This window comes from Verticillium dahliae, genomic scaffold, assembly GCF_000150675.1.
Source record: "Verticillium dahliae VdLs.17 supercont1.3 genomic scaffold, whole genome shotgun sequence".
In the NCBI taxonomy this organism is placed as follows: domain Eukaryota; kingdom Fungi; phylum Ascomycota; class Sordariomycetes; order Glomerellales; family Plectosphaerellaceae; genus Verticillium; species Verticillium dahliae.
Window position 1 is genome coordinate 1,236,713 of NW_009276940.1, and position 25,389 is coordinate 1,262,101.

At 55.0% G+C, this 25,389-nt stretch overlaps 5 protein-coding genes across 5 annotated transcripts; 3 read left to right on the forward strand and 2 right to left on the reverse strand.

Annotated features, from left to right (window-relative positions):
- Nucleotides 1-68: 68 nt before the first annotated feature.
- VDAG_02022 (serine/threonine-protein phosphatase PP1-1) lies at nucleotides 69-1,406 on the forward strand (the record flags this gene model as incomplete). The annotated part of the gene is made up of 4 exons (XM_009658051.1): nucleotides 69-111; nucleotides 202-580; nucleotides 636-1,065; nucleotides 1,125-1,406. 4 exons carry the CDS (start codon nucleotides 69-71, stop codon nucleotides 1,314-1,316), a joined length of 1,044 nt encoding a protein of 347 aa, XP_009656346.1. The 3' UTR covers nucleotides 1,317-1,406.
- Nucleotides 1,407-2,100: 694 nt separating this feature from the next.
- VDAG_02023 (DUF866 domain-containing protein) lies at nucleotides 2,101-2,698 on the reverse strand (the record flags this gene model as incomplete). The annotated part of the gene is made up of 3 exons (XM_009658052.1): nucleotides 2,101-2,433; nucleotides 2,483-2,597; nucleotides 2,664-2,698. The coding sequence occupies 3 exons, from the start codon at nucleotides 2,696-2,698 to the stop codon at nucleotides 2,101-2,103; spliced, it is 483 nt and encodes a 160-aa protein (XP_009656347.1).
- Nucleotides 2,699-3,035: 337 nt separating this feature from the next.
- On the forward strand, nucleotides 3,036-4,934 carry VDAG_02024 (uncharacterized protein; the record flags this gene model as incomplete). The annotated part of the gene is made up of 1 exon (XM_009658053.1): nucleotides 3,036-4,934. One exon carries the CDS (start codon nucleotides 3,036-3,038, stop codon nucleotides 4,932-4,934), a length of 1,899 nt encoding a protein of 632 aa, XP_009656348.1.
- Nucleotides 4,935-6,511: 1,577 nt separating this feature from the next.
- Nucleotides 6,512-11,343, forward strand: VDAG_02025 (glycerophosphodiester phosphodiesterase GDE1). Its single transcript, XM_009658054.1, has 4 exons — nucleotides 6,512-6,727; nucleotides 6,836-6,954; nucleotides 7,015-10,217; nucleotides 10,275-11,343. Exons 1-4 carry the CDS (start codon nucleotides 6,711-6,713, stop codon nucleotides 10,401-10,403), a joined length of 3,468 nt encoding a protein of 1,155 aa, XP_009656349.1. The 5' UTR covers nucleotides 6,512-6,710; the 3' UTR covers nucleotides 10,404-11,343.
- A 9,173-nt stretch (nucleotides 11,344-20,516) lies between these two features.
- Nucleotides 20,517-21,957, reverse strand: VDAG_02026 (uncharacterized protein; the record flags this gene model as incomplete). Its single annotated transcript, XM_009658055.1, has 3 exons — nucleotides 21,397-21,957; nucleotides 21,293-21,326; nucleotides 20,517-21,094 (listed from the first exon to the last, which is right to left on the reverse strand). Exons 1-3 carry the CDS (start codon nucleotides 21,550-21,552, stop codon nucleotides 20,517-20,519), a joined length of 768 nt encoding a protein of 255 aa, XP_009656350.1. The 5' UTR covers nucleotides 21,553-21,957.
- Nucleotides 21,958-25,389: the final 3,432 nt, after the last annotated feature.

Sequence of the window (25,389 nt, forward strand, 5' to 3'; positions counted from 1 at the left end):
CTGCGAATGCGGGCCTTGATGAGTGGCTTGAGGAAGCCAAGCAGTGCCACTACCTACCGGAACGGGCAATGAAAGAGCTCTGTGAGATGGTTAAGGAGGTTCTTATGGAGGGTGAGTGAGCTTTTCAAGCTAAAGGCGACTACATTACTGACGTCCAAAACCCAGAGTCCAACATTCAGCCTGTTTGCACACCTGTTACAGTATGTGGAGATATCCACGGACAGTTTTATGATTTGTTAGAGTTGTTTCGCGTCGCCGGCGGTATGCCTGGCGAGTCCAATGTTGAAGCGCCAAAGACTTCGACCAGTGTCATCACTTCGGAGGATATCGAGCCTCCCACAGAGATCACCAACCCCAAGCTGAGGAAGAAGATCAGAAGCAAGCCTTCTGACGAAACGATGACTGATGCGGACGAAGACACAACTGAAGATCTCGGTACATCGCCTCGTCCTGACTCTGCTATTGAGGTAGCGACTTCTTCACAATCAGCGGACACACGATTCGTGTTCCTTGGCGATTTTGTTGATCGAGGCTACTTCAGCCTCGAGACGTTTACCCTTCTCATGTGCCTCAAGGCCAAGTGAGTTGCCAAGTGAGACCTTTGGCTCGAGGCGCAAGTTTCTAATGATCGACAGATACCCCGATCGTATCGTCCTTGTCCGCGGCAACCACGAATCTCGACAGATTACCCAAGTCTACGGCTTTTATGAAGAGTGTCAGCAGAAGTACGGCAACGCTTCGGTCTGGAAGGCGTGCTGCCACGTCTTTGACTTCCTTGTACTTGCTGCAATCGTCGATGGGGAGCTTCTGTGCGTCCACGGTGGTTTGAGTCCCGAGATCAGGACAATTGATCAGATTCGTGTTGTTGCGAGAGCCCAGGAGATCCCCCATGAGGGTGCGTTCTGTGATCTGGTGTGGTCTGATCCAGAGGACGTTGAGACGTGGGCAATCAGTCCCCGCGGCGCTGGCTGGCTATTTGGCGACAAGGTCGCCACCGAGTTCAACCACGTCAACGGCCTCAAGTTGATCGCCAGAGCGCACCAGTTGGTCAATGAGGGCTACAAAGTACGTCGTCGTGCCTGCCCCCCACTTCTCCCTGCCGCACGTATTAATATTCTCGGCAGTACCACTTCCAGCAGAACTCTGTCGTCACCGTCTGGTCCGCGCCTAACTACTGTTACCGCTGCGGCAATGTTGCCTCAATAATGACCGTTGATAAGGAGATGAACCCGAAGTTCAGCATCTTTTCGGCAGTGCCTGACGAGCAACGACATGTGCCTGCGAACCGTCGTGGGCCTGGCGACTACTTCCTGTAGAGGGAGCTGGTAGCATGTATATCATATCAAGGGGGTTGCTATAGAAATGACTCAATGACCTGCATCGCCAGTGCTCCGGTGATGCCTCTGTGTATGGAATCATGGCCACGCTGCCTTGTCAATCCCAAACTTAAGGGCTGACCATCCAACTCGCAACGATCCCACTACAATCGTACTTGGGTACCTAACTTCGGTGCCGCTGTTTCACTCCTGCCGCCCATGATGTGCTCTTCGCTGCTGAACAGCCACGGATCTACGTAAAGTTGAGGACGATACATCTCTCGCCAACTGGTACTTTATCCAGCATTCGTCCGCCGCTCGCCTGTCGCTCGCCTGGTGCTCGTCCGGTGCTCGTCCGGTTCATTGTGTGCTTACATGGCTTTTCACACTATCTGTCGCTTCACCCCACTATGCTTAATACATCATTTGTGACTCAAAGTGCTTGCTTGATTGACGTCCTCTCGTGTTCTTTTGAACACTTGGCCTCAGATTTTCCTGTGGATAGATCTTCTCTGATATCTTTATCGAGTCCTTCGGCGGGTTCTCGCTTGTCACAGTGTGGCCTTTCATTACGGTCTGTCCCATATTATGGCTAATACAGCAGCTGGTCACTACGTTGTTGGGGTATCGTATGAATTCACACGCGTGTACACACAGAGAGCTGTCTGATGTAAAGATACCGGTAGGCTTTGAGTGTTGTATAAAGGGAATGCATGTTCACGGCCATTTTTGGTGATGCAATGTGCTGAGCTCAAAGGCGAGACCGTAGCCATGGATCGTTGAATTAAGAGCGCTTGATTTCCCAGACCAGGTCCTTGATGCTAACCTCCTCGCCTGCTTTGTCATCATAATCATACCACTCTCCGTCGGTAAGCTCGATGGCACTGAACTTGGTCTTTGTATCGATCGCGTCAGCGAGCCATTCACCCTCGGGCACGAACTCGGTGAACTCAAGGCCCCGGCAGTCGAACTCGAGGAGCTTCTGCGCCTTGGCGGGTTCGGCCTGCTCATATGAGGTGGGAGCGGCCTTGATTGTGGCCGAAGATTCGCGCTTGCAGTTCTTGCACTTCCACACAAAGTTGGCCTCACCACGGCTTCCGCTGATCTCGTTGTTCTCCTGGTAGCGGTTAGAAGTGAGCGCCTGTGTGAATTGTGAGGTGTCATACGAAACGGCTGACGCCGACGGTATTGGCGTGCGTCTCACGGCATGACGTGCACTGGACCTTGAAAGTGTACCAGAAGGGGTTCCCCTCGCTATCGTCGGGTCGAAGATTCGTGACCCTTGTTTCGTATTAGTGGGCGCTTATCACAGGTCTGTACGTGAGTCCGAATTGGGGTTCGACATACCCTTGAAGTTCAGCCTTGAGCATTAACGCGAACATATTGAAATATCCCGAGACCCTGAACGACTGTTTGTCTGGAAAATAAGAGAGCGAGCTGGTCAAGAGTCGTGGCTGGGATCAAATATAGATTTCCCTCGACATCATGGCGGGGGTCTGTTGAACCTGCGAGCGAGACTGGTCGGCGGGGCACGCCCCTCCAGTCGCATAATGCATATACGGGGCGCTAACCGCCTACCAACTTCTCCAGCTCACGATTCCATCTTCAGAAATCGAACGATCACCTCGAGCACGATCCTATCAGCGCGACCAGCCCGATCATCACGCAGAACGGCCAATTCACTCGCGCACGCGACTTGCGAACTCAGATGCCGACAAAATGCAAGCGCTCTGGTCTAGAGCTGGCCAGGTGCGCTTGTGCGGCTGCAAGGGCTGCCTGCCTGCCGCCAGTGGCATGATTCGACAATCGACGACCCGCGTCCCGCGACGAAAACCGACGTTTGGCGAGTTCTTCACGGCTTTTTACACCTCTATTATGGGAACCGCTGCCATGTACGATGCCAGGAGGAAGGATGCGAGGCGAAAAGAATTGGACCGTCAATTGGCAGAGGTCAGATCAGACCTGGAGAGGTTACTAGAGCCGATACCAGCATCGGACCTCGAGTCCGAGCCCGCGCCACCCTCCGATATCTTTGATCGAAGCGACGGCATGTGGTACGACTACAAGAAACAACGCGGCTTTTCACAATATCTGGACGGCCTGGGCGATACGTCGACGTGGTTAAGAAACGGCCCTCGATCGGCTGAGCTGGAGAGATGGCTGCGAACGTCTGGCCTACCTGAACTGGAGCCGTCAGCCACGGCGGCATCCGCGCCGGACTACGAACAACTTCAGCAGAGGCTGCAACAGGAAGAAGAAAACCCGACTATCGCCCATCGCGTGCCGAAAACCAGGAAGCAACTGATCGCTGCGCAAAACGCTGTTCGGTCGCTCGTGGTCGAGCTTCTCAGGGCAGCAGATCTCGGCAACCTCACCAGGCATGGACGCTTGGATCGGTCTGCCGAGACGGCCTCTGAGATGGAACTGCGGACGATGCTGAAACAAAAGTCATATCCGCTTTTCGAGACGTTAGGTCACGATATGGTCAAGGGCACAATTGAACTCAACCGCAGCCTGAGGGCGATTCTGGCTTCCTCACAGGCGGCACTACGACGAGATGCGACGCACGACATCAGGGATAGCGTCACCAAAGTGTGTTACAACCTGCTGGTGTCACCTCATCCTCCGACGATCCACACTATTAGCATCCTCATTTTGGGGTTTGATCAGATGGGAAAGCACGCCATATCGAACGCGGCTGTCCGGCATTTCCTCTATGCCTCGAGGACAGCGCCGACTGAGCAAGCCATGGTGTGCATGCTCAACCATTACAAGGAACAAGGCAACCTGGTCCGTTTCCACAAGCTCGTCGACCGCTTTACGGGTCGCGACCCCCGAGGCATTCATGTACAAAAGAGGGGGGTGGAAGACCTCCAAGCATGGCTTTCACTGCAAATGTGGGCCAGAATAAAGGACGTTGCCTACCGAGACGACGCTTTCGTGGAACGAATGTGGTTCAGCCGCGACATACTGAACACCATCATCCAGGGCATGCTGTCGTTCGACTGCTTGCGGCAAGCAACGGGCTTGATCAAGCTCTGCTGGGATCGTGGCATTCATGTCTGGACACAAACAGTGCTGCAGACACTTGATCAATGCGCACATGCGCTGGACGAGGATGTAGCGTGGAAGATGATTACAGCACTGGGGGAGCACGCACACAGTATACGGCTTGGGCCACTCAAACAGGCGGAGCGCGATATGTTGTCAAGCAGGCTTCAGAGGCTGTTCGACATTTGCGAGCTAGAGACGTCAGTCGACTCGATCTTCCCATCACTCAAGTCACGCAGTACGGCTACGGGGATGGGAATGAGCAGGACGAGACGGCAAGGCGCCCTGCAGGTGCTTGTTGTCAGGCGCAAGGTTGAAGTGGCGCAACAAAAGTTGGAAGCTCTCGAGTCTGCCGTGGGGGAGCATTCAAGGGGTCTTGTCATGCCACCCTCGTCTCAACTGAAGGAGGCTGAGGCGACGAGTGAAGCACCCCAACCTCAGCCGTCGCGGGCGGAGAAGGCGGTAGTGCCTATAACGTACGAATCTCGGGGAAGAGCACCGATGATGAGCTTCATCCCCCCACAGGTTGAGGCGCACATGGGAAGCTGCTCAGCCTTTGGCTCGTAACCGGGGTGGGGGTTGTTGGAAATGGGATATGGGACGTGGGACATGGAACAGACTGGTTCCTTCACGTCATGACGGTAGCGATTGATGTCTTGTAACACAACATGGGGAGCGTTTTGAAGAATAGAAGCTCCAGTGCTCAAGCTGTTCCGAACAGAGAGCAGCGTATAGCAGATGCAGCACAAATAAGAAAATTCGCAACAAACCAGACCCGACCCTGGGCCGTCTGCAGGCAATGAAATGATATGCCCACCTGAGCAACCCAAATCATCATCATCGAAGAGCAGAATGTCACCGGTCTCGGCTTTGTGCCAATGGTTGTGAGGCACGTCTTTTTGCCTTCAGTTGACCAACACCTCATGTATGTGAGTAGTGATGAGGGGGCAACGGATTATGTGAAGCTTCCACGTTCCCGGATCTCAGATACGGTGAGCTAGGTCGACGGCGGAGTGTGCACATCACTGGCGGTGGAAGACGGTACGCTGCAAAGCCTGTTCGTGAAGTGGGCCGAGTTTCGTCAGCGGCGCCAACCAGGAGGCGAAGGGAATGCACGCGAGGTGAGCCTGGCACATTGACTGGTCAGCCGACCGAGCCCGTGGGGGCCGTAGAGAGACGCCCTGGGCCGACTTTAGAACCTTAGGGGGCCCTGTCCCCGCCAACGTCCAGCTCCGAGAGGCTCGGGGGGGTCGCTGCCTTCACTGATTCGGTCCTCAGATGGCAAGCACAGCGACCGCCCTCACTAGAGTTCGTCTCCAGGAGAACCTCTGTAGCAGCTCTGGACCCTTAATAAGTAGTCGTTGATAACCACCGCCTGTCATTGCTTTAGACGTTCACACGCTTGTCCTGCTGTCACACCCACCCTACAGGTCAATCCATCCTTTCAGTACCTTACACAACCTCAACCTCGACGTCAGACGACACTACACATCCCGTGTCCCTCCCACTCTCCCCTTGCCGTGGCCTGCGCCTTACCAGCCTCAGCTCTAGCAACCGAGGACCAAAAAGAACAGGAACGTTTGGTCGCTGGACTCGGATTCTGCGGAGACTACCTTGGCTAGGTCCGGGGTGGCAACCCTTGAACCCCACGAGCACATCCTCCACTCCTGACTCGGTTCGATTTAGGACCGGGGGGGGCCAAGTTTGGCGTTCACGAGAATGAGAAATGGCACATGATCTCATGCCCAGTTACCACCACGGCTCCCTTTGAGCACGACCCAGGCCAGAGGTCACGAGACCCAAATATTGAATGAGTTTCCGCGCCTTCCCCTTTTTACGCCTCCCTCATCTCACGATCAGCTGCCTTTGGCTCACCGACTCTGAACCTCGTCTGTCAGGATTGAGTTCATTGTCTCGCCTCTCTTAGACCTCGACCCAGACCTGGACCTTGGACCTGGTCCTCGCATATTCCCTGCAGGCTCCACAACAAGGTCGGTTGACCTCCAGCCTCGATCCTCCCCTTCCGCAAACGCGCCGCCGCCGGCACTTGCTCCTGCCACGGACCACCTCCACAGCAACCTGCGCAAGCATTGATATTCTGTCCTCTTGAACACTGTTGTTCACCTTTCTCACGTCTACCTATCAATCATCAAGACGCATCAGGAGGGCAGCGGACAGGTTGCTAACGGTCTACCAGGACTCATTTGTCTTTTCCCTTGTTTTTTTTCATTAGCCTAGTTTTCATCTCCATTCCTCTGGACATCATCTTTGACACCAGCAACTTATTCGGACTGGTCACGCTTCTCTATCACCCGGCAAGAACGACCGGGTCGGCCCTTGATCATGAAGTTCGGCAGGAAGTGAGTTGATGGACATGCGCCCACTTGTCTTGGCCGCCTCACTCAACAGCCCCCTGTGGCGGATCTCCCCTCCTCTTTCTTCTGAAGGCCCTTCTGACGCAGCTCCAGCCTCCCCCGGAATCAGGTGCCTGAATGGGCAGCCTACTACATCAATTACAAGGGCCTCAAGAAACTCATCAAAGGCGCCGCCGAACGGGCCAAGTCCGGCCAGGAGGTTGATCTTGCAGGTAGGGCTTCATTTGGTTCCTTCGCCAGGGCCGAGCCCCTCCCCTAACTGTCGAATCCAGGATTCTTTTATGAACTGGACCGCAACCTGGAAGATGTCGACTTTTTTTACAACAAGAAATTCGGCGATGCCGTTCGCCGTCTGAATCTGCTGCACGACAGATATGGCCGGGTTCCCGACGTCGTGTCCACTCTCGACGAGGATGAGATCAGCGAACTCATGGGCGCCCTGATTGACCTTCGCACGCAGCTCAGGAACCTCGTCTGGTTTGGTGAGATTAACCGCAGAGGCTTCGTTAAGATCACCAAGAAGCTCGACAAGAAGGTCCCGGACACAACCACCCAGCACCGCTATCTCTCTACCAAGGTCGACGTTCTCCCCTTCGCCAAAGACGGCCACGCCATGCGGCTCCTGAGCGAAATTAACAAATGGCTGTCTGTCCTCTCAGAGGCCCAGACCCTGTCCCTTGATGATTCCAGGTCTGACCGCTCGACTCGGTCGTTGGGTCGAGCCTCTGCGAAAGCCATGCTGACGCTGCCCCAAGCCCTCCTCGACAACCTCGATCACGCCATTCGGAGCGACAACGTCGAAGTGCTGCAGAAAACCCTTGAGGAAGGCAAGGTGGCGGCCGACTCCTCGTCCCAGAGCCTCATGCTCAACCTCCTGCAGCGCTCAGTCTCGGCGCGGTCCAGGACTAGCATCGCCTACCTGCTGAAGCAGGTGCGCACTCTGCAGGAGCCTGATGACATCAACGGCCGCACCTGCATCCACCGGCTGGTCATCCACATTGGCCGCGCCAAGGTGCCGTCACCCTCACAGGAGCCTACGGCATATCCGTTCCCTGTCGGCACGCATTTTACCTCTCAGTATATACAGCCAGCTGTCTCGCCTTCGAGCCTTACCAGGGTTCTGAACGAGAATGAAACTCAACTTCTGCACAAGGACGACGAGGCCGTGCAGCTCCTCATTTTCCTCCTTGACCACTTATCGCCAGAGCAGCAGGCAGGACTCATCCTCAAGGACTCTTTCGGCCGTCTTCCGCTACACTATGCTGCGCAATATGGCTTTGTTGTTGTGTGCCAAATCATCATGGCAAAGATGCAAGAATGGGGACAGTTCAATGTCGAGGACGGCATAGATGCAGAGAAGTGGCAGGATAAGGAAGGCTACGCACCGTTGCACCTCAGCGTCATTGGCGGCCACCCTCTCACAACGAAAGCTCTCTTGCAAGGCGAAGACTGGCAGGGCGTCCACGAGAACAAGACAGAAATGAGGAAGAAAGTCGCAAAGTCTGGCGCGGTACTAGCCCTCGCCACCAAGTTCAACTACAAAGTCATCGTCGAGATGCTTGTGGAGGCTGGTGTCGACATCAACTGGCGCGACAAGACTGGCGAGACGGCGCTCCATCTCGCTGCGCGCTTCGGCCACGATGACTGCGCAAAAGTCCTCCTCAAGGGAACCAGCGAGCAGAAGGCCGACACAGAGATCATGGAGAGCACATACAATTGGACGCCGCTCCATGTAGCTGCTGTTGATGGTCATCTAGCAATGGTCCAGCTTCTGATCGATGCTGGCGCGAAAATCACCAAGCCCGATTCATCTGGCTGGACTGCCAAAGAGCATGCTGCGCTGAGGGGACACCTAGACATTGCTAGGCTGCTCGCGGCCAGCGCTCCGGAGAATCTCGATGCCCCGAGTCCTTCTTTGAAGCCCATCAGCGAAAGCCCGAATGGCGGGAGTCGGCCGTCTTCTCCAGAGTTATCCTCCATCGATGGACGCAAGTCCAACGGCGCGGCTCGCCCAGCTGAACCCGTGAAGACATTCGGGCACCGCTACCTGACCAATGAGAGTTTGGTCTTGGTCAGTCTGGGCTCGATGGACATGCGCAAAAATGTTGACGCCGTCAAGCTTGAGCGCGTGCCCCTTAACGAGGCTCACCTGACACAACTGGACACGGCTCTATCTATTGTGGTCTCGGCAAGTGGCGCGACCGGCGAGCCGACCATCATTGATTTGCCTGTGCATGAGAACATCAGCACCGAGCCCATTGTGTTCATGGCAGGCGACGTCACCAAGGTCAAGCTCATGTTCGACATTGTTCCCACGTACTCGGGGAATGAGAAGAACAAAATCGGACGAGCCGTGGCCCTTCTGTCCTCCATCAAGCCGACGATCGGCCTCAAGAGGATGAACCTGCAGGGCGATGTCTGCGTGCCCATCATGGGAGCCAATCTGGAGGTCATTGGCACGGTCAACTTTAACTTTCTCGTTGTGACGCCCTTCTCTCATCCCAACATGGAGATCAACTCTCATCAAACCTATTGGAAAAAACTGACATCGACAATGGTGATCGGCCATCGAGGACTCGGCAAGAACCTGACGTCCAACAAGTCCCTTCAGCTAGGCGAGAACACAGTCCCTTCGTTCATTGCGGCTGCTAATCTTGGAGCAAACTATGTTGAGTTTGACGTACAACTGACCAAGGACCACGTCCCTGTCATCTACCATGACTTCCTCGTCAGTGAAACGGGTATTGACGCGCCAGTCCATACCCTGACGCTTGAGCAATTCCTCCACATCAACCCCGACGCCAAGCGCCACAACGTCCACGAGCTGGTTCATGAGTCGATTCAGAAGATGCGTGTTCACGGCAATGGGCCTGGGCCCCGGCAACGGTCACAATCTATGGGCTTTGTGGGCGAGCAAAACACGGTTCTGGATGAGCGCATGAAGCATACCCGTGATTTCAAGGAGAAGGGATACAAAGCCAACTCGCGTGGGAACTTCATTCAAGCGCCCTTCGCGACGTTGGAGGATCTTTTCTGCCAACTGCCTGGACACATTGGCTTCAACATTGAGATGAAGTACCCCATGCTTCACGAGAGCGAAGAGCACGACATGGACACTTACGCAGTCGAGCTCAACTCCTTCTGCGACACGGTCCTGTCAAAGGTCTACGACCTCGCGGAGAATAGGCAGATCATTTTCAGCTCTTTCAACCCGGACATTTGCCTCTGTCTCAGCTTCAAACAACCCTCCATTCCCATCATGTTCTTGACAGATGCGGGAGCCTCTCCCGTGGGCGACGTGCGCGCCTCTTCCTTACAGGAGGCCGTTCGGTTTGCCAGTCGCTGGAACCTGATTGGCATTGTCAGCACCGCAGAGCCGTTTGTCAACAGCCCACGTCTGGTCAAGGTGGTTAAGGAAAGCGGTCTTCTTTGTGTGAGCTATGGTGCCTTGAATAACGATTCGATCCTGGTCCAGGTTAGTTCATTTCAGTGCGTTGGGCGTGGCGAATATCGGATGCTGATTGTGCTGTAGCGCCAAGTCAAGGAGGGCATAGATGCGGTCATTGTCGATAACGTCCTAGCAATCCGCAAGGGTCTTACGAGCAACGAGACGGAAGCCCATATGTCGGGTGAGGTCACAGCTGACCCTGTCGCGGCATGAATGGGGTTCGAGAACATATATTCGGCATACAGTACGATGGGACGGGGATACGTATCCTTACAGAGACGATGGCTGGTTAGCCTTCAACAACGGAACAAAAGGGCGGCATCAACTCGCCCCGGATACGACTAACGAAAAAGAAAATGAGTGTGGTAGACACTCTCGTCATTGCGATGACGGTTTTGCTTTTTGTTTTCCTAGTTGTGATGGACCTCAATCCGGTGAATCGACGCCACAGGGGCCATCGTCGCTCGAGAGTCGAGAGCACATGATGCAGTCAAGGCTTGCTTGCTCAGACAGACAGACGTTCGCTTCATTGATGGTATTTGGTGGACTTGGGACTCGCGTGACATGAGTGACGGTGCCAAGCTGTTGCGATCGATAAAGTGCCGACAAGAGTGACACTGGATCGCCATCAAGTATGAAACCAGCATGGCATGCGCCGAGGGGTCACCAGGTTGTGACCCGTCTGAGGTGACGTCCGCAGGTTTGGTTCAGCCCTAGCGGCCTTTTCCTGTTTCTTGTCGCCTGTTGCCTGTGGATTTGTGTCTTGATGAACCATGACTGACACAAAATGCTAGGGGAAGACGGCAACCTAACGAGGATCTCGTACAGAAGTGCACCATCAGGGGCATTCCTTGGTGGTCTCTCTGCCCAAAGCGTGCCGTAGCCGCCAGCACAGCTCCCTTTGTTTCGTTCACACGGTTTGTTTGCCTCCCAGCTTCAAGGTTGCGACACATGCGCGTCCTATTGCTCCAGGATTCAATGTCGACCATTCTCGGATGCCATGCCAAGCTCACGGGAGTATCATTGTCTTCGGAGAGTGTGCCCATGACAAGTGCAAGTTCATAATTCATGGATGGCCGTATTCTCGACAGTGCTCGAAATGCCATGCGGTAGACGGAGAGCCTAGGACGAGTTTAAGTGGAATATCTTTCCCGCGTCTCCTCTTTGTACCTGTGAACTTGTTTCCCTCTGTTGGCACGACATTCTCAGTGGGACGAGATGCACTGTTGACACTCGGTAGATATTGATTTGGCCCAATTGAAAACGTCGTTGTTTTTTAGTATGGCAATAAGTGAACGACAAGTGGCCACAATACAGAAACGTCTTAACGCTGCTTCTCTAGCTGTGAATATCAGATCATGCTTATTTTACTCTCATCTCTTTTCATGAATCCAGTCTAAACGGTCCACTATATCATTATTTAGCATGCCTTCTCGCGCGTTCATTGTAGCTCTATGTGTCGTCTTCAATCCCTCTTTCGTGGGTGGTGCCAGGTCTCACTGCTCTTGCTGTCTACCACACTCATGCACGAGAGCGAATCGTATACTCGTTCGTCCTCGACCTTCCCAAATACCTTTCGCCGATATTAGGCACTGGTAGGTAGCATAAGAGACTAAGCACGTACTGGACCATGACGCGGGCTGGGCTTTTCGTCTTCTCCTAGAATATCTCAGACTCTCCTGCAATGACACCGCAGATAGATAGGACACAAGTCACGGAAATCTGGCAGCTGCGGGTGAGTCTGGAGCTCATGTGCACTTGTCATGTCTTTCTGCGACGGATGTATACCGTTTTCCTTCTCTTGGAGATTTGCAGGTCCTTGAACGGACATTTGAGGTTTGCTAGCGATGCTCAACATCTTTCAAGAGTCACTGGGAAGACCTAGTTTGCGACGACCAAAGGTATTGACCCCTTCGGAGGAGGAGAGAAGAGCAGCCCGCCTTCAGAACAACTGTCTCGCGCAGCCTGGGAGGATATTGGCATGGTTCCTAGATGCTCGAGCAGAGCCTCACTTTGGGCATCGAGGAGTCGATTGAGGTCGATGAACATGATTATCATTTCTTAGGAGCACAGCTCTGCTACCGCCGGCTTTCGTAGATAGCCCGACTTTTGTCTGAGGATCATGCCAGTCTCCTCACGAGGGTACGCGTGTCCTTCTTAACCATCTACGCCTAGCATCTTGTAGAGGATTGCATTGGGATTGACAGCCGATGGATGCCATGGCAGACCATGCAACTGAGCATCCATATATATAGAGCGGCCGTATGACGAGCAGCAGCTCCTACAACAACATCTAGTATCTTGCATATCTCTCTGACGCCGAGCTTAGGGGGCCCTCATCCTCGGCCAGCAATCCTGTCCGAAACGTGTTGGTTTTCTGATCGACCTCGACTTGGTATCAAGATCACAGGAAGCCGGCAGAAGATGGTGGATGTGACCGCCCTCGTGCCATTCCTGATTAAAGGGGTTGAGCTCGACTGGCTGCTCGCTCGGTATCGTTTACGGTATGCAAGGTCCGATTTTCGATGTCGGGTTTCAAGGCTTTGTCGGAAGGTGATGTCGTTCACGGCTCGGCTACTAGGGCGTCTCTCCCTGAGGCTATGTTGCTGGACGGCATATTGCCCTCGAGACTTGAAAGTATATTGAGATTGGAAAACGGGAAGACGATATCACGGCAGATGTTCCGCGACGTCAACGTCGATGAAAACTCAGTTCTTTTCGTGACTATCTCGGCCTCTCAAGCCCAGCCTTGTTTACACCGACACTGGAGTCGAACTCTGTTCTACGGCACGATGCCTCGGATGTCGGTGTCGCCGCCAGGCTCGAGTCAGTCTTCAAGGCAGACACGATGGGCTTGAGCTTGACCTGGAGACCGCCGGATCAAGGGCTGCCTGTCTGTCACTATGACCATCATTAGAGCCAACGGCGGCGACCATGTCTCGCTCTCCTTCTCACAGTCTCAGTGCCATGGGGAAAAGGGGCACTTCGTGTGTCTCGCTCATTTCAAATGGCCACAACAAGATGGCATGACACGTCAGGCAGCAGTCTGTCTTCATTTCTCCCAGCTAATTGTAAGAGACACGACCTATAGCAACAGAACACCGCTGTATTCGGTTGAATAGCTCATCTCGTTGGGCTGATAATCCTCCCCGTATGTCCCACCCCGTACAATATCACATGAAGACGAAAGCCTCAAAACATATGATCCAGAAATCGGCCCTTCAGCAACCTCGCTTGACTCCTAACCCGGACTATATCAGGCTGCTCGCCTTGTCACATATTACCCTCTCCTAAGAGGTTAGATATTGGTGATCGTCAGTCTCGTCCAACAATGTTCCCGGAACCACCGCCTTGGGGCAAGACATTGACAAGCCCCCACGTGATGCAACCTCAGACTTTTTGTTGACCACCAGGAACCCCCCCTGGTCGTGATCCGGCACCTCGAAATTCAAGACTGTCGATCTCCCCAAAGGACCACTGGGCCACCGCATCGGGACGTGGAATTGTAGCCATGTACCTCTACAAAGGTCGCAACTCTCGACAACCCCCGGTCCTGAGGGCCCATATCGCGAGGGTTTGGCGACCCTTTTCTTTTCTGGCCCCCCTCCCCCCTCCCCCCTCCCCCCTCTCCCCTCTACCCTCCACAATTGCTGGTCGCAGGTGGGGGGAAGCCGAGAGGGGGGGTGTGTCGATGGCGAGACCGATGATGAATTTGACTGTCTACCTGCACTTGATAAATGACCGGAAGGCGGGAAAATGTGACAGAGACACGCTGAGGAAAGAGAAAGGATACGAACCCACTGACCAGACACATGGACAGAGGACGAAAGATTGCGAGCCAAGCCCCTAAGGTGATGCGTGGTGGACGATCTCGCAGGCACTCCGTATTCCCTCTGACCTGTCTGCTGGGAAAAGCAATGCGACGTGGGCGCCCATATGCCGATGTCCAAGACACACAGTGTCGCTCGACGAGGTACATACGTGGTGCCTATTCAGTTGCGTGCATTCATCCTCCTTCATTGTTCTGGCGTTGCTTTTTCTACTTCGCGTCCTTTTTTGTTCTTCCTCCACCTCCACTGGCGATTGACTGGGGGAACGGAACTGCAAGTGAGTGGCATGGAAGCTCGTGGAATGGCCTGGCACGGCCAAAACATCTCACCTGTCACGTTTTCTCATGGCCCTTGGCCCTTGGCTGTTGGCCGTTGTCCGTGCCGCCTTCAGGTTGTCGCGTGGCTCATGTCAATGCCACCAACAGGCGGCGGCGTCGCGCATGTGTTTACTGATCGAGTCTGGCCATATCTACGTAAGCGTAGGCGCAAGAAGGATGAATGAGGCTTGCCAGACGAGACGTCGTTGGTGATGACCTAAAAGGGGACCTTCGTTCCCGTCCCACCTCACCCATAGTTAGTACCTTGGTATTTGGCAAGGGAATTGCTATCTACATGTACCTCACTGTCAGCTGTCACATCGTGCTGTGCCGTCCCGGAACACGGGGGCTTGCTCCCGCTGCCGCTGTTGCTGTCGCTTCCACTGCGGCCCTGAAGGGGGGACAGCCCCGGCCATGCCCTGTCTGTACCTGAACTCACACTCCGTCGACCGCCGAGAATCACAACTCTCACCGGACGAGAGCGGTCATGGGTATCTGGACCAGGGCGTTTCGGCGGCATCGAGCGATGTCACCCTGGGGTCTGGTGTTCGATCATCCGTCCATCCGGTTGTCCCCGTCCAACCATGAAGACAAGGCCCTTGTCCGTCTCTGACCTGACAGGCGAAAACTTTTTTTTCTTGTCACGCCTTTTCTTCCCGTTTCGGCTTCTCTCACATATCAACTTTGCTTTCCCTCGTCAGTCTTGCTCCCTCCAATGTCGGTTCTGCCCAGGCCCCCCATGTTCCCCGGTAGAAGCGTGCAGCATCTTGCTCGCCGCCCGCTCTACCCACAGCAGGTTCATGCAAGACGCGCTGCAGCTCGAGATTGGGTCGATGGTCGGAGGAAAACCCTCGCTGCAAGCATCACTCACAAATCATCCGTCCATCTGGTCCAACAGTCACTTGCCCTCTGAGAGCAAGCAGAGCCCGCAGTTGAGCAGCCCCGTCATTCTCCACGAGAACCCCTGCAATCGAGACGCGAGACCGGTGCCCATGCTGACGCTCCAATCGCAGCCCCCGTTGCCGTTGCTTTTTCTCTCTCTCCAAAAGCGAGAGCAGACCAGACTTGGCCCCTTCGCCGTCACTTGTCAACTCGGTTGACTCATCGCCTCAGTATACTTGCTGCACCTTACCTATACTTGACCCTGTCTTCGCCCAGTCTCGCCTGCGTCGCATCTTCAGTCGGCAGGAGCATGGCAGACAAGTGACTGGGGAAAAAAAAAGGTGTATCTCCTTCGAGAACGCGCCGCTTGCTTGCTTGTGCCGATAAGCTGCATGTGGCCGACATCGTCTCGTCAATGTTGACGCCCCGTTGAGGTATTAACATCGTCACCGTACTGCCCAACTCTGCAGAGCTTGCGATCTCGCATGAGCTGCGCCCGCATCCTTTCGCCGCCCCGGTCGTGGCAAGAAAGCCGTGATAACCCGGTTTGTGCGGAGACTTTTCTCAGAGATGGTGGTGAGCGGCAGTGAGAATGGAGGGGTGTGTGTGTGTGTGTGTGTGTATGTGTGTGCCAGATCTCCGATCTTGCGCTCGAATCGACCTTTCACAGCGTAGGACTCCGATCGCTGGTGGCCAGCCCTGAGTCCGGGAACCTGGAATAAGTCGTTTCCAAAGGCCGTCGGATCATGCTGTGAAATCCTCGCGCCATTCGGTGTGGCATCATTCCGCTGACAGGTCATCATGAACTCTCGCCATCCCAGCATCATCGCGACAATGCCAGGCGAGTGAACCCTCTCAATGACAAGACCCTATCGTAGGTTTCGGCAGAGTCCAACCCTATCGGCGACCAAGACAAGCGTATCGCCAAATCAGTTGGAATCCACCTCATGCGAACACGTTTCTTTTCCCCCATCTTCCTGATCATGGTGCCATGCCTGCAACATGCACTCATGGACCCCGGCCATCGCGTAATCTCGGAACAACCCCGTCTCACTTATCTGCCTGTATCTGAGGCACGCTCTCGCATCTCCAAGTCGACCAGTCGTCTGCAGCCCTGCAAAGCCCGTCACACGGCCAAAGAGGCCTGTTCAATCAGCCATCATGAAGCAATCACCAAGTGGGGGTAGCCATCATCACTGTTCGTTGTGCCAGGGTCATCGTCCGTTGTGGAAAGGGCACCCATTAGGGTATGTGCAGTAAGGTAGACGCTGTGGTTCCGAACAGGCAGAGAGCCGGCCCAAGCAAGTCAGTTCTTGCGCCCAGTGCGCCCAGCGGCTTTGGTGATATCATCATCGATGCTCGGAGCTTACGTGCGAATCCCGACAACAACGGAGCTTGGGAGCCCCGATGTGCTTACCGGCCCGCCTCCGAGGCCGCGTGAGGGACCGGTCGTGCGCTCCGTGCCTCTCATAGCAAACGTTGCCGCTTATCGCGGTTGACGCTGAGTTAGCTCGTCAGTCTGTGTGTCATAGCTTTCAGGGCTCTCGCGTCACGAGACGCCTTTCTTCCCTTTTCGAGTCAACACTGCTTTTTTAGCGCAGGAGGTGATCGTCAAGCCCTCCCCCACGGGACCACTTGGCGGCTCATCATGCAATGATCTCCCCTTCCGCCCACGGTTTCCCACCAGTCTCCAGACGGGCCCATCCGAGTCATTTGGATAGAATATGATTCAAGTCAAACCACGTCTAGGCCAACACCCTCACAACTTGCTTCAGTTTGTCTCCGCGTTACACCGCCCGGTATAGGGCGGCCTCCGTCACTTCCGGCCTCGACATCGTCATGACACACTAGCGACGTCGTAGCCTGGCGCGCTGTAGGAGACTTGGACGAACCTGGCCTTTCCCAGTACTGTGCTCACGCCCCCACCTTGTCCTGAGTCCACTACGGAAGCATTGAGCTCTCTCGTTCAGAGCCCTTCGGGGTAGGCCTAGACGTGAGTAGACGTGGACACAGGTGACGGGAAAGACCTCTCGCAAGCCGAGTTGGGTAGTCCAGGCCAGCCCAGCATGCGCCCCAAACGATAGCTGGTCGTCAAAAACGGCCATCGCCTCGGCGCCTCAGCTTGCTACAGTCCCGAACTTCACATGAGCGACTCGGCCGAAACGGAACACCTCCCTACACAGAGTGGTCCTGATCTACATCCAGTCAGGTAGAGGGGCGGCCTGCCGGCTGGCAATCATGGCGTCCATAGCGGTCCCCGACCCGGCGAGATGGGCATTGCCTTTGCCTAATCAGTCTTCCTCGACTGCCGCCACCAGTGGTTCGTTTGTCTCACTTGGCCCGCGCGTTTCGTGTTGGGGGAAATGAGTGTTGGAAAGCCCATGATGTTGTGTACGAGTACGAGCAGCTCTGCCTACCTACCGTATACAGTGCACTTGTTTGAACTAGGCACGTGGCTCCGTTGCTCAAACACTGGCCCAGCGGCGGCCTGGTTCGTGGATGAGGCCCATTCCAGCTGTCCTTAGTGCATCTACGTTAGTTAGTACGCCGGCGAGCGTGATAGCGCGGCAGGGCCAGGGACTGGCTTTGGTTTTTTGGCGGTGGTGGCAACGCTACAACCGCGGGTTCTGGGACTTCACACGCCTCGTCCTGGTGCTCTAGTGACATGATCCGGCACTTCGTGAACATGACGATGGGAAATGAGACCGCCTCCTGCACCGAAAACCCCTGATTTCTGGTCCAGGCCGCTGATTTGTAGTGGCTTGCGTCTTGAAGCCATCGTCCCCTCCACAGGCTCCGCCGAGAGCGTCTAGCTTGGGAGCTACCGGGGCTCTAACCTCACTTGACCTTTGTCGTCGTCTGTGGGAGCGCCTCCATGAGATAAGTCCGATAGGGACCCAGGGCGCATTGGGTTTCTCCATGGCGGAGACTTGCGGGATACTAGGCGCAACGTGAAAAGGACCGGACTGACGGGTCCCAGGGCCACTAGGTGATCATGTTTGGCCCGGCTTTGAGGATTTACTGACGCCGGAATTTCTACGGGTTACCTTCCTTAGGTAGGTAGGGCCTTGAAATCTTATCGTGAAGCGGCGTGGTCCATCGGATGTCTTCCGTCTTCAACACAATTCGACGGTGCCGCGCCGTAGATATGGATCGGAACATTCCACTACGATCGACGGGCTAAAGGCTGATCCGCAGTAGGCGGCGATCCGTGCCCATGGTGTTCCTGAACTGGCTGGTCCTGATACTATATCGCACAGCAAAACTGACCTGATGATGACAAGCTATCCTGGACAACAGGAGCTGGTGCTGAAGTCGGGCGGAGCGGCTGTCGTCCATCGCCACCGGAAGCCGGCTGGCTTGGCCAGGGCTATCGTCTCCGAGAACTGCACGAGGCGGAGTACCTGATCCCCAGGATGTCTCAACTATCTCCAAGCCCGTCTTCCCCGTCTGGATGGGCAATTGTCTCCTAGAGGTCTCCAGTAGCGGCCGCAGCTTGTTCAATTTGTTTCGCGTCCAATGGCCCCACGCCCGACAATTCTTGTCGCTAGAACACTGAGCCCAGACCTCGAGCGGGAGGCGAGGGAACCGCAGCTCGACCGTAGGGAGGCCTGTGCTGTGACACCAGCCTGTTCAGCGTTGAGATGCGCTGCGCAAGGGGCCCAGGGTCACATCCGGAAGCCTTCCGACCACGTGGTTTGCGCGGAGACGTGGTTGCGCACCCACCATCTGCCAAATCCAACCATCAGTGACATCGATCGGTCGTCAACCTGAGAACTATTCCAGTATGCTATGCTATGTATTGTCACCACGCCTTGGGTGTGATGAGCAAAGACGCAGCAAAGTGTGAGCACATCACGGGCAAGTTGAGACTTGCTTGGCTGATGACGGATGGATGGAACTGCCGAGCGACAGCAACCCCGCTCCTATCCAGGATTGCCCGCCTAGTCCGTCTCTTCATTGCCGTTGTTGCTGAAACGCTCCTCCAACCAAAATGTAACCTCCCTGACGATGTCACGCAGATCACTTGTGATGAAGCAACCGTGGGGCGCAACCAGATGCTTCGTGAGAGTATCTTCAAGCCCCAGTGAGGTGCAGAGAGTGTCAAGTTGCGCAACTAGGCGACACTGGTGGTGCGCCAAAGTCATCCTGCACCTGACTCAGGTCAGGCATGGTGCTCGACAAACCTGTCAAGTCATTTGCCCATCTTCTTAGGCCATGGGCCCCCTGAGCTTAGATCGTCGCTAGAGGGCGCCGGCTCTGAACTCCATCCTTAGCTGCAAATCTGGGTGATGTTAAGCGCACCTTTCTTCACCCACCTCCCATGTGGGAAAGCAAGCCGGGAAGGGTGATACCTTGCGAACAGGAGACAGGCAGTCACAGGAGAATATGAAGCTACGAATCATGACACAAATTCGTGGCTAGGCAAACATGGCCGCCGGTACCTGGATAGCCTATCGTGTGAGCCAGAGTATTTGTCACTTCTACCAGGACATGCCTCCACCCATATGTGGCAGCCCTATGAGGGCTGTTGAGGAAAAGGGGTTCGCCAAAGTAATCTGCTGAATTCGATATTATCATGCTGGTGGTTGATCATTGACGATGGTAACGAACCAGGGAGGGGGTGGTTTCGATACGCAGGCCTCAGGGACTGGTAGCCCTGGTGTGCGTTGAATTGGTTGGAGTTTCTCGTTGGACGTGGGATTATCAGCCTGGTTGGTAACCCACAGCCCAACAGCCGCATGAATATCCAATATCAAGCTGCAATATCATATCGGGGATTTTCTACATCTTGCATATTGACCCCTTTGTCAGGCCCGGAAACAGTACTAGCAACAGCAAACCATTTAGTTTGTCCGACTGGAGCGAACATGTGAGATGGTTCGCGGTGACTATAGCTACGCTGGACAGTGCTGGGCAAGCAAGGCTGCGCCTGTGAGGATTGGGAGATGGTTCGATATTGTCTCGTGACGGGTTCTCGTGAATGGCGGCGCTGATCCAGCCCATGAGGAAATGAAAGGAGCGCGGCGCGACTTGGCATGGGTTCTCAGACATGTTGTCAAAAAGAGACAAGCGTGTCTTTGCGATTCTCGCCTGAGACATATTTCCTGCAGCGCACTGTCTTTCGTTCGACACACAGACATAGCTGCCCGGTTCTGTTTATTCCCATGTTGGGACTGACTCTGGCGCTGACCAGTTGGATCGCAATGGCTCAAGCCTTCTCATCCATCAAGTCCTTCATTCCGCACTCTGACTTCGGTGATGATCATATCCTGTCGGCTTTCTCCTTGGATGGTTCACATGACTGACCCACCGATACAGAGCCAGCTAGCGTCATTGAACACAACATCGCATCCGCCGTGATCTTGGAAAGGAGCTACAACCGAGGGACTCGACCCTGGAATTCCTCTTTTCCGTGCGAAGGCCGATGAGGTTTTGACGATGTGTTCGGCCGAGTCGGAACGGCAACTCAGTTCATCGCGCCCAGACCCGTTCAAGGCCCCATTGGTGTGGAGAAATCCTCCTGGCAGTGAACCCTTTCTTTTTCCTCCAGGCTTGATGCAGACCTGAGTCTCGAAGCGGCCCGGTCCTCGATGCGTTCGCCACTTATCTTGGTAGCTAAGCTTGGCAAAGTCTACTGCTAGTGCGCACAAATGCTCAAGTTTAGTGGACGGACCACAGCCCAACCAACGCAAAGGTTTGCAAGTGATCAGTTTCCGATTCCCGAACTTCACGCTGTCCAACCAGTACCTCAAAATCTTTCCGGCGTCGAATGTGTGGCGCTGGTGGCGGAGAGTGCCGGTCGAGTGTCCCTGAGTTTTGCTGCCAGCACGCCTGCTTTTTGGCCATGCATTCTTTCCAATTTCGGACAACACTGGCAGATCCCAGATTCAACACATGATCGGTATTTTTGCTGCCTATGGACGCTGTGTGCCACCGCTGTCTGAGCGCGTACACCAAGCTAGGTCAGGGCAACCGGCCAGGCCGCCAACCTATATCGATGACGAGTCTAGACCAGACGCCATCTGTGTTCAGCTGTCATTCTGATGGCGAGAGGGGTGACAGGACGTACAAAATGGCCTATACTGGATCTGCGATGGAGTTAGCTGCAAGGAGTCGTCTGGCAGCTGTCTTTGTCCAAGAGAGGAAAAACGATGCGACCCTATCACAACAGACCGGACTTGTGGTCATGATGAACAGTCCCATATCCCTCCTTCGCCGAGCAGAGGTTGACGAGTGTATCAGAATAGCCGTCCCATCGGGGTCACGTAATGTATTATTAGAGTGCTGACTTGACTGGAGGTGACACTGTCGAAGGAGGGCTTCAGCCATCTTGACTTCGATGGTCATCGTAGGAGAAGCTCGATTTCTTGCGGTCCTCTTGTCCTGATATTGCTGCGAAGACTGATGCGTTCTTGACTCGACGCCACCTGTAAGCCCAAGTCGAGCATACTTGCCGGAGCAGTATATGGGACCAATATATGCAGCTACAATGATGCCGAGTTGGGTTGGCTCGGCCTGAACTTGAGTGCATCATACGGGGGCGCATGGAGATTGGGCATAATATTCTTTCTACGCAATGAATGTTACGGAGCTCTGCTTGATCTGGTCAGCAGTATGTTGCTGGGCAGGCGGGTCACGGCTCGACTGACCAACATGTGATGCCGTTGGATGACAAAATGGTTCTGTGATACAAGAGCAGCACCCGCTGCCCTAATTCCGCAACGCCCACTTCCCGTGATCAGCGTGAGACCACAACGGTATCGTTGGGAATATATGATGAGCTCCATCACCATCTCTACTACAATGCAGCCGCGCTGGGGCTTGAATATTGTCTCAAGGATCCGAACCCTGGGCCCGCGCATTGACAATCGGATGTTGATGTGACGAATTCTTAGGCCGGCGGCCGCAGCTGGAAGCAATGTCTATCCACTGTCACCTGCCAAGTGAGTGCCCTCAAGATCCTGCTGGTCAACGGCCTGGCGAACGCGTCATGTTTGTTGTTCCACAAGTTGGCAATTGTGACGGTCCGACATGACGCCTCAGGTCCTTTGGGCCTGAACAGGCTTTCCTTCCGTCCCCTTCCGTCACTTGTGGCGGTTGTCATGCCTTAGGGAGCGTCATATTGCGCGACCATGCGAGCTTATGCAGGCTAGGAGCATTCACCGCGCTGTACTTGTTCGTGTCTGGATAGGTAGTTGTTCATCAAAGATTTTGGTTCTGAATCAAGGCGCTCCAGCTGTTGGCGTTGTCGTCGCCTGCAGCGCACAGAACAGTTGCACAGCATCGGGATCACCTGCACGCTTGGCCTTGCTACTATTGGCTTGCTGTTTTAGTGGGCTTTTTCGCTTCGCGTGATGAGCAATTGACTCGGCCCCGGTTCCCGGACGAGGTGACTGTTTAACGGGAGGTGTTATAGCCAAATGACCTGATTTTTCGTCCTCCTGTATCTGTGTATTTGTCGTTCCGGCAATTGTTGCGTTATCGTACTACCCCGCCTTTCGGGTTCATGAGACGCTTGAAAGGGTATCATCGTGTCAACAACCAAGTCAGTCATGGACGCGAGCTGCTGTTGAACGGCTAGCGTAGTCTAGGCCTGTGATCGCTAAGAGGGGGGCACAAGTAGCGGTGGGATACGGCGTGCAGCGTCCCCTTGTCATGCTGCAGATGCATGCAAGTAAGTGCCCTGACTGACGAGAATGGCGGGAGGTTGGGCTTTGGCGAGAGGGGTTTTAGCTGGACATCCATGTCGACGGGAGAAGAAAGATGCCAAGCATACCCGCGTCCCGCAACCTGAGCGCGATTGCGCACACAGTACACCATGACACCTCCACTCCATCGGCGGTCTTGCAGGCACCATCCAGCGGCCATGGCTAGGGCAGCCCCTGTGAGCCTCAGTGATATCCAAATATCGCAAGGCTGTCGGGTTGCGTGACGCCACCCACAGAGTAGTACTCGGGCGTTCATCTGTGTTGGGATCGGGGCATGACATGGCTGTGGATGAATTGCATTGGCCTTTTATTTGGGCGTTTGCATTCCGTTTTTGTTGGATGTCCTTCTGCCAGAGCGTCTTGCCCCTTCCACCTGTCAAGCCCCGTCCAGCGGCGACTTTTACTCCTGTTTCTTTAGGTACCGAATATGTAGGGGTGATGTCGCCCTTGATGCTTCCAACAGTAGGCAGCTGCGCTTCACGTTCGGCCAATCTCTTGCCATTATTATGAGGAGGTTTGCCGGAGCGCGCAAGCGGGACGCTTGACGACTGTCGCGCGCTTGTTCCAAGTGGCACAACAGGCTGGTGATGGATTGGCGCGGTCGCGATCCACTCACAACCAAATCGCAACACGCTCTTCATTGCGCTACAAACAGGTCATAACTAGGTGAGGGGCGGGCTGCGCATACCTCGCCAAAAACCAAGAAAGGATAGAAAGCTCACCACGGGACGTGACGCGGCGGCAGGCCATGCCGAGAGGAGGGAGCGAGAGAAGAGGGGGAAGGTTCGCTTCGCCTCATCTGGCGTAAAGCACATCAGAGGCATCTGGGTGCGACATAGGGTTGCAAGCCTCAAACTGAGGCACAGGTGATGAGTATCGTGTATCGTGTGGCTCGAGGGGTGGATGCCCGCGACTCGACAAACCCTTTGTGAAGGTCCATGAGAATCGTTCGGCATATGCATGTTGCATCAATACCACCCCAGCCACAGCACCAACGCAGGGGGTGACTTGGGTATGGCTGGTGTTGTGATCGGTGTTCGGTGTTCGCATCTTCGGGTCCCTTGGCTGGCACGATACCTACTGTGAACTGCCTCAGGGCATGAAGCGGAATTCCTCCCGGCCCAGGATGGCCCCTCCCCGAATGTCACACGCTTGGAGGGTTCGGCTGCTGCAGCTTGACAGGAGGGAATCCACAGTCATAAAATTGGTGGAGGATTTGCGAGAGTCAGACGTCGGTGGGCCGCATTGTGTTGCAATCGCCTCGTAAGCGGATGTTGCATACGTGCAGGTGTAGCGATGATGCTCCAAGAGTCTGAGGATAACCAGGCGGCCGAGGGCTGCGACGTGATGTGTGATGGGGGCTTGGTGCAGTCGAGAAGGATGGGGAGCGGGGTCGCACGCTGCCTACCTGCCTCCTTACAGTACCTATCTGGGCAGCTTGGGCAGGTACTACAGGGTGCGTTGCGACTGCTCGGATGAGGCTCTGGAAGGAACCCGTTTGGGGGCAGTAGCACCTGCTGGCATCTGGGACACGACGAGCTCTACTTCCCGTGCGGGGGGCAAAGTCCAGTCAACGAGCCAGCGACGACCCCTTGTCCTTGCCGAGATCGGACTCGGAAGAATTCCCACCTGCGCATCCAACCGAATTTGCCCTGCTCGGCCCGGTGCCTCTTTCCCCTGATCTTTGATCTCTTCCAAGTGTTGGACCCCACGCCCCGGCCTCCTGGGACCAGGTCAGGACCTGCCGAGAAGTCATCCGCTCCAAACGACTGGGCCAATCATTTTGTGGGCTTTGCTGACACTCGATCTAATGGGCCCCCGCCCTGGTCTTCCCCTTCCGCGACCCTTGCCTATTTGTTGCCCGCGGAGGCGGCCTACAGATCACGTCACCCCCTATCCCAAACCCTACCTAACCATCAATCCCTGTCCTGGAGCCATGGAGCCCTGGGGAGTGCTAGGCCTCTTGCTCGCGACTGGTCCAGCCACCTTGCTCCGCTTTCCTTCAAGGTTGAGAAGAGGGGGATGAGAGGGCTAGCTGGCGGACTCCGTCTGTTGCTAGAGGTTGTCGGCAGTCGACGATGATGCTCCAGGTCGATATTGGATGAGAGAGAGAGAAGAAAGAGAAGGAGGAGGGGGGGGGGGGGGGGACTGGGAAGCCACTTGATCTCGATGAAAGACTCTCACTCGTTCCCCAACCTTGCAATATTTTTGTGCCCCTGCTGCAGCTTTTCTGCAGTTTCTGCTCCACCATTTGCAGAGATCCAAGACATCAGACCCAGAGGTTCGTCATGTTTTGTGGGCGAAGAAGAGGCACACGAACTGGTTCCCCCCAAGATGTCGGTTTGTTGCTTGCTCGTTCGTCCCGCTTGCCCGCTCACCTGCAGGTGTTCGTCTGAAGTCGGCGTTCGCACGCGCGTGCATCTCGATTGCAGCGGACATTGATTTTCTCTTCCTTTTT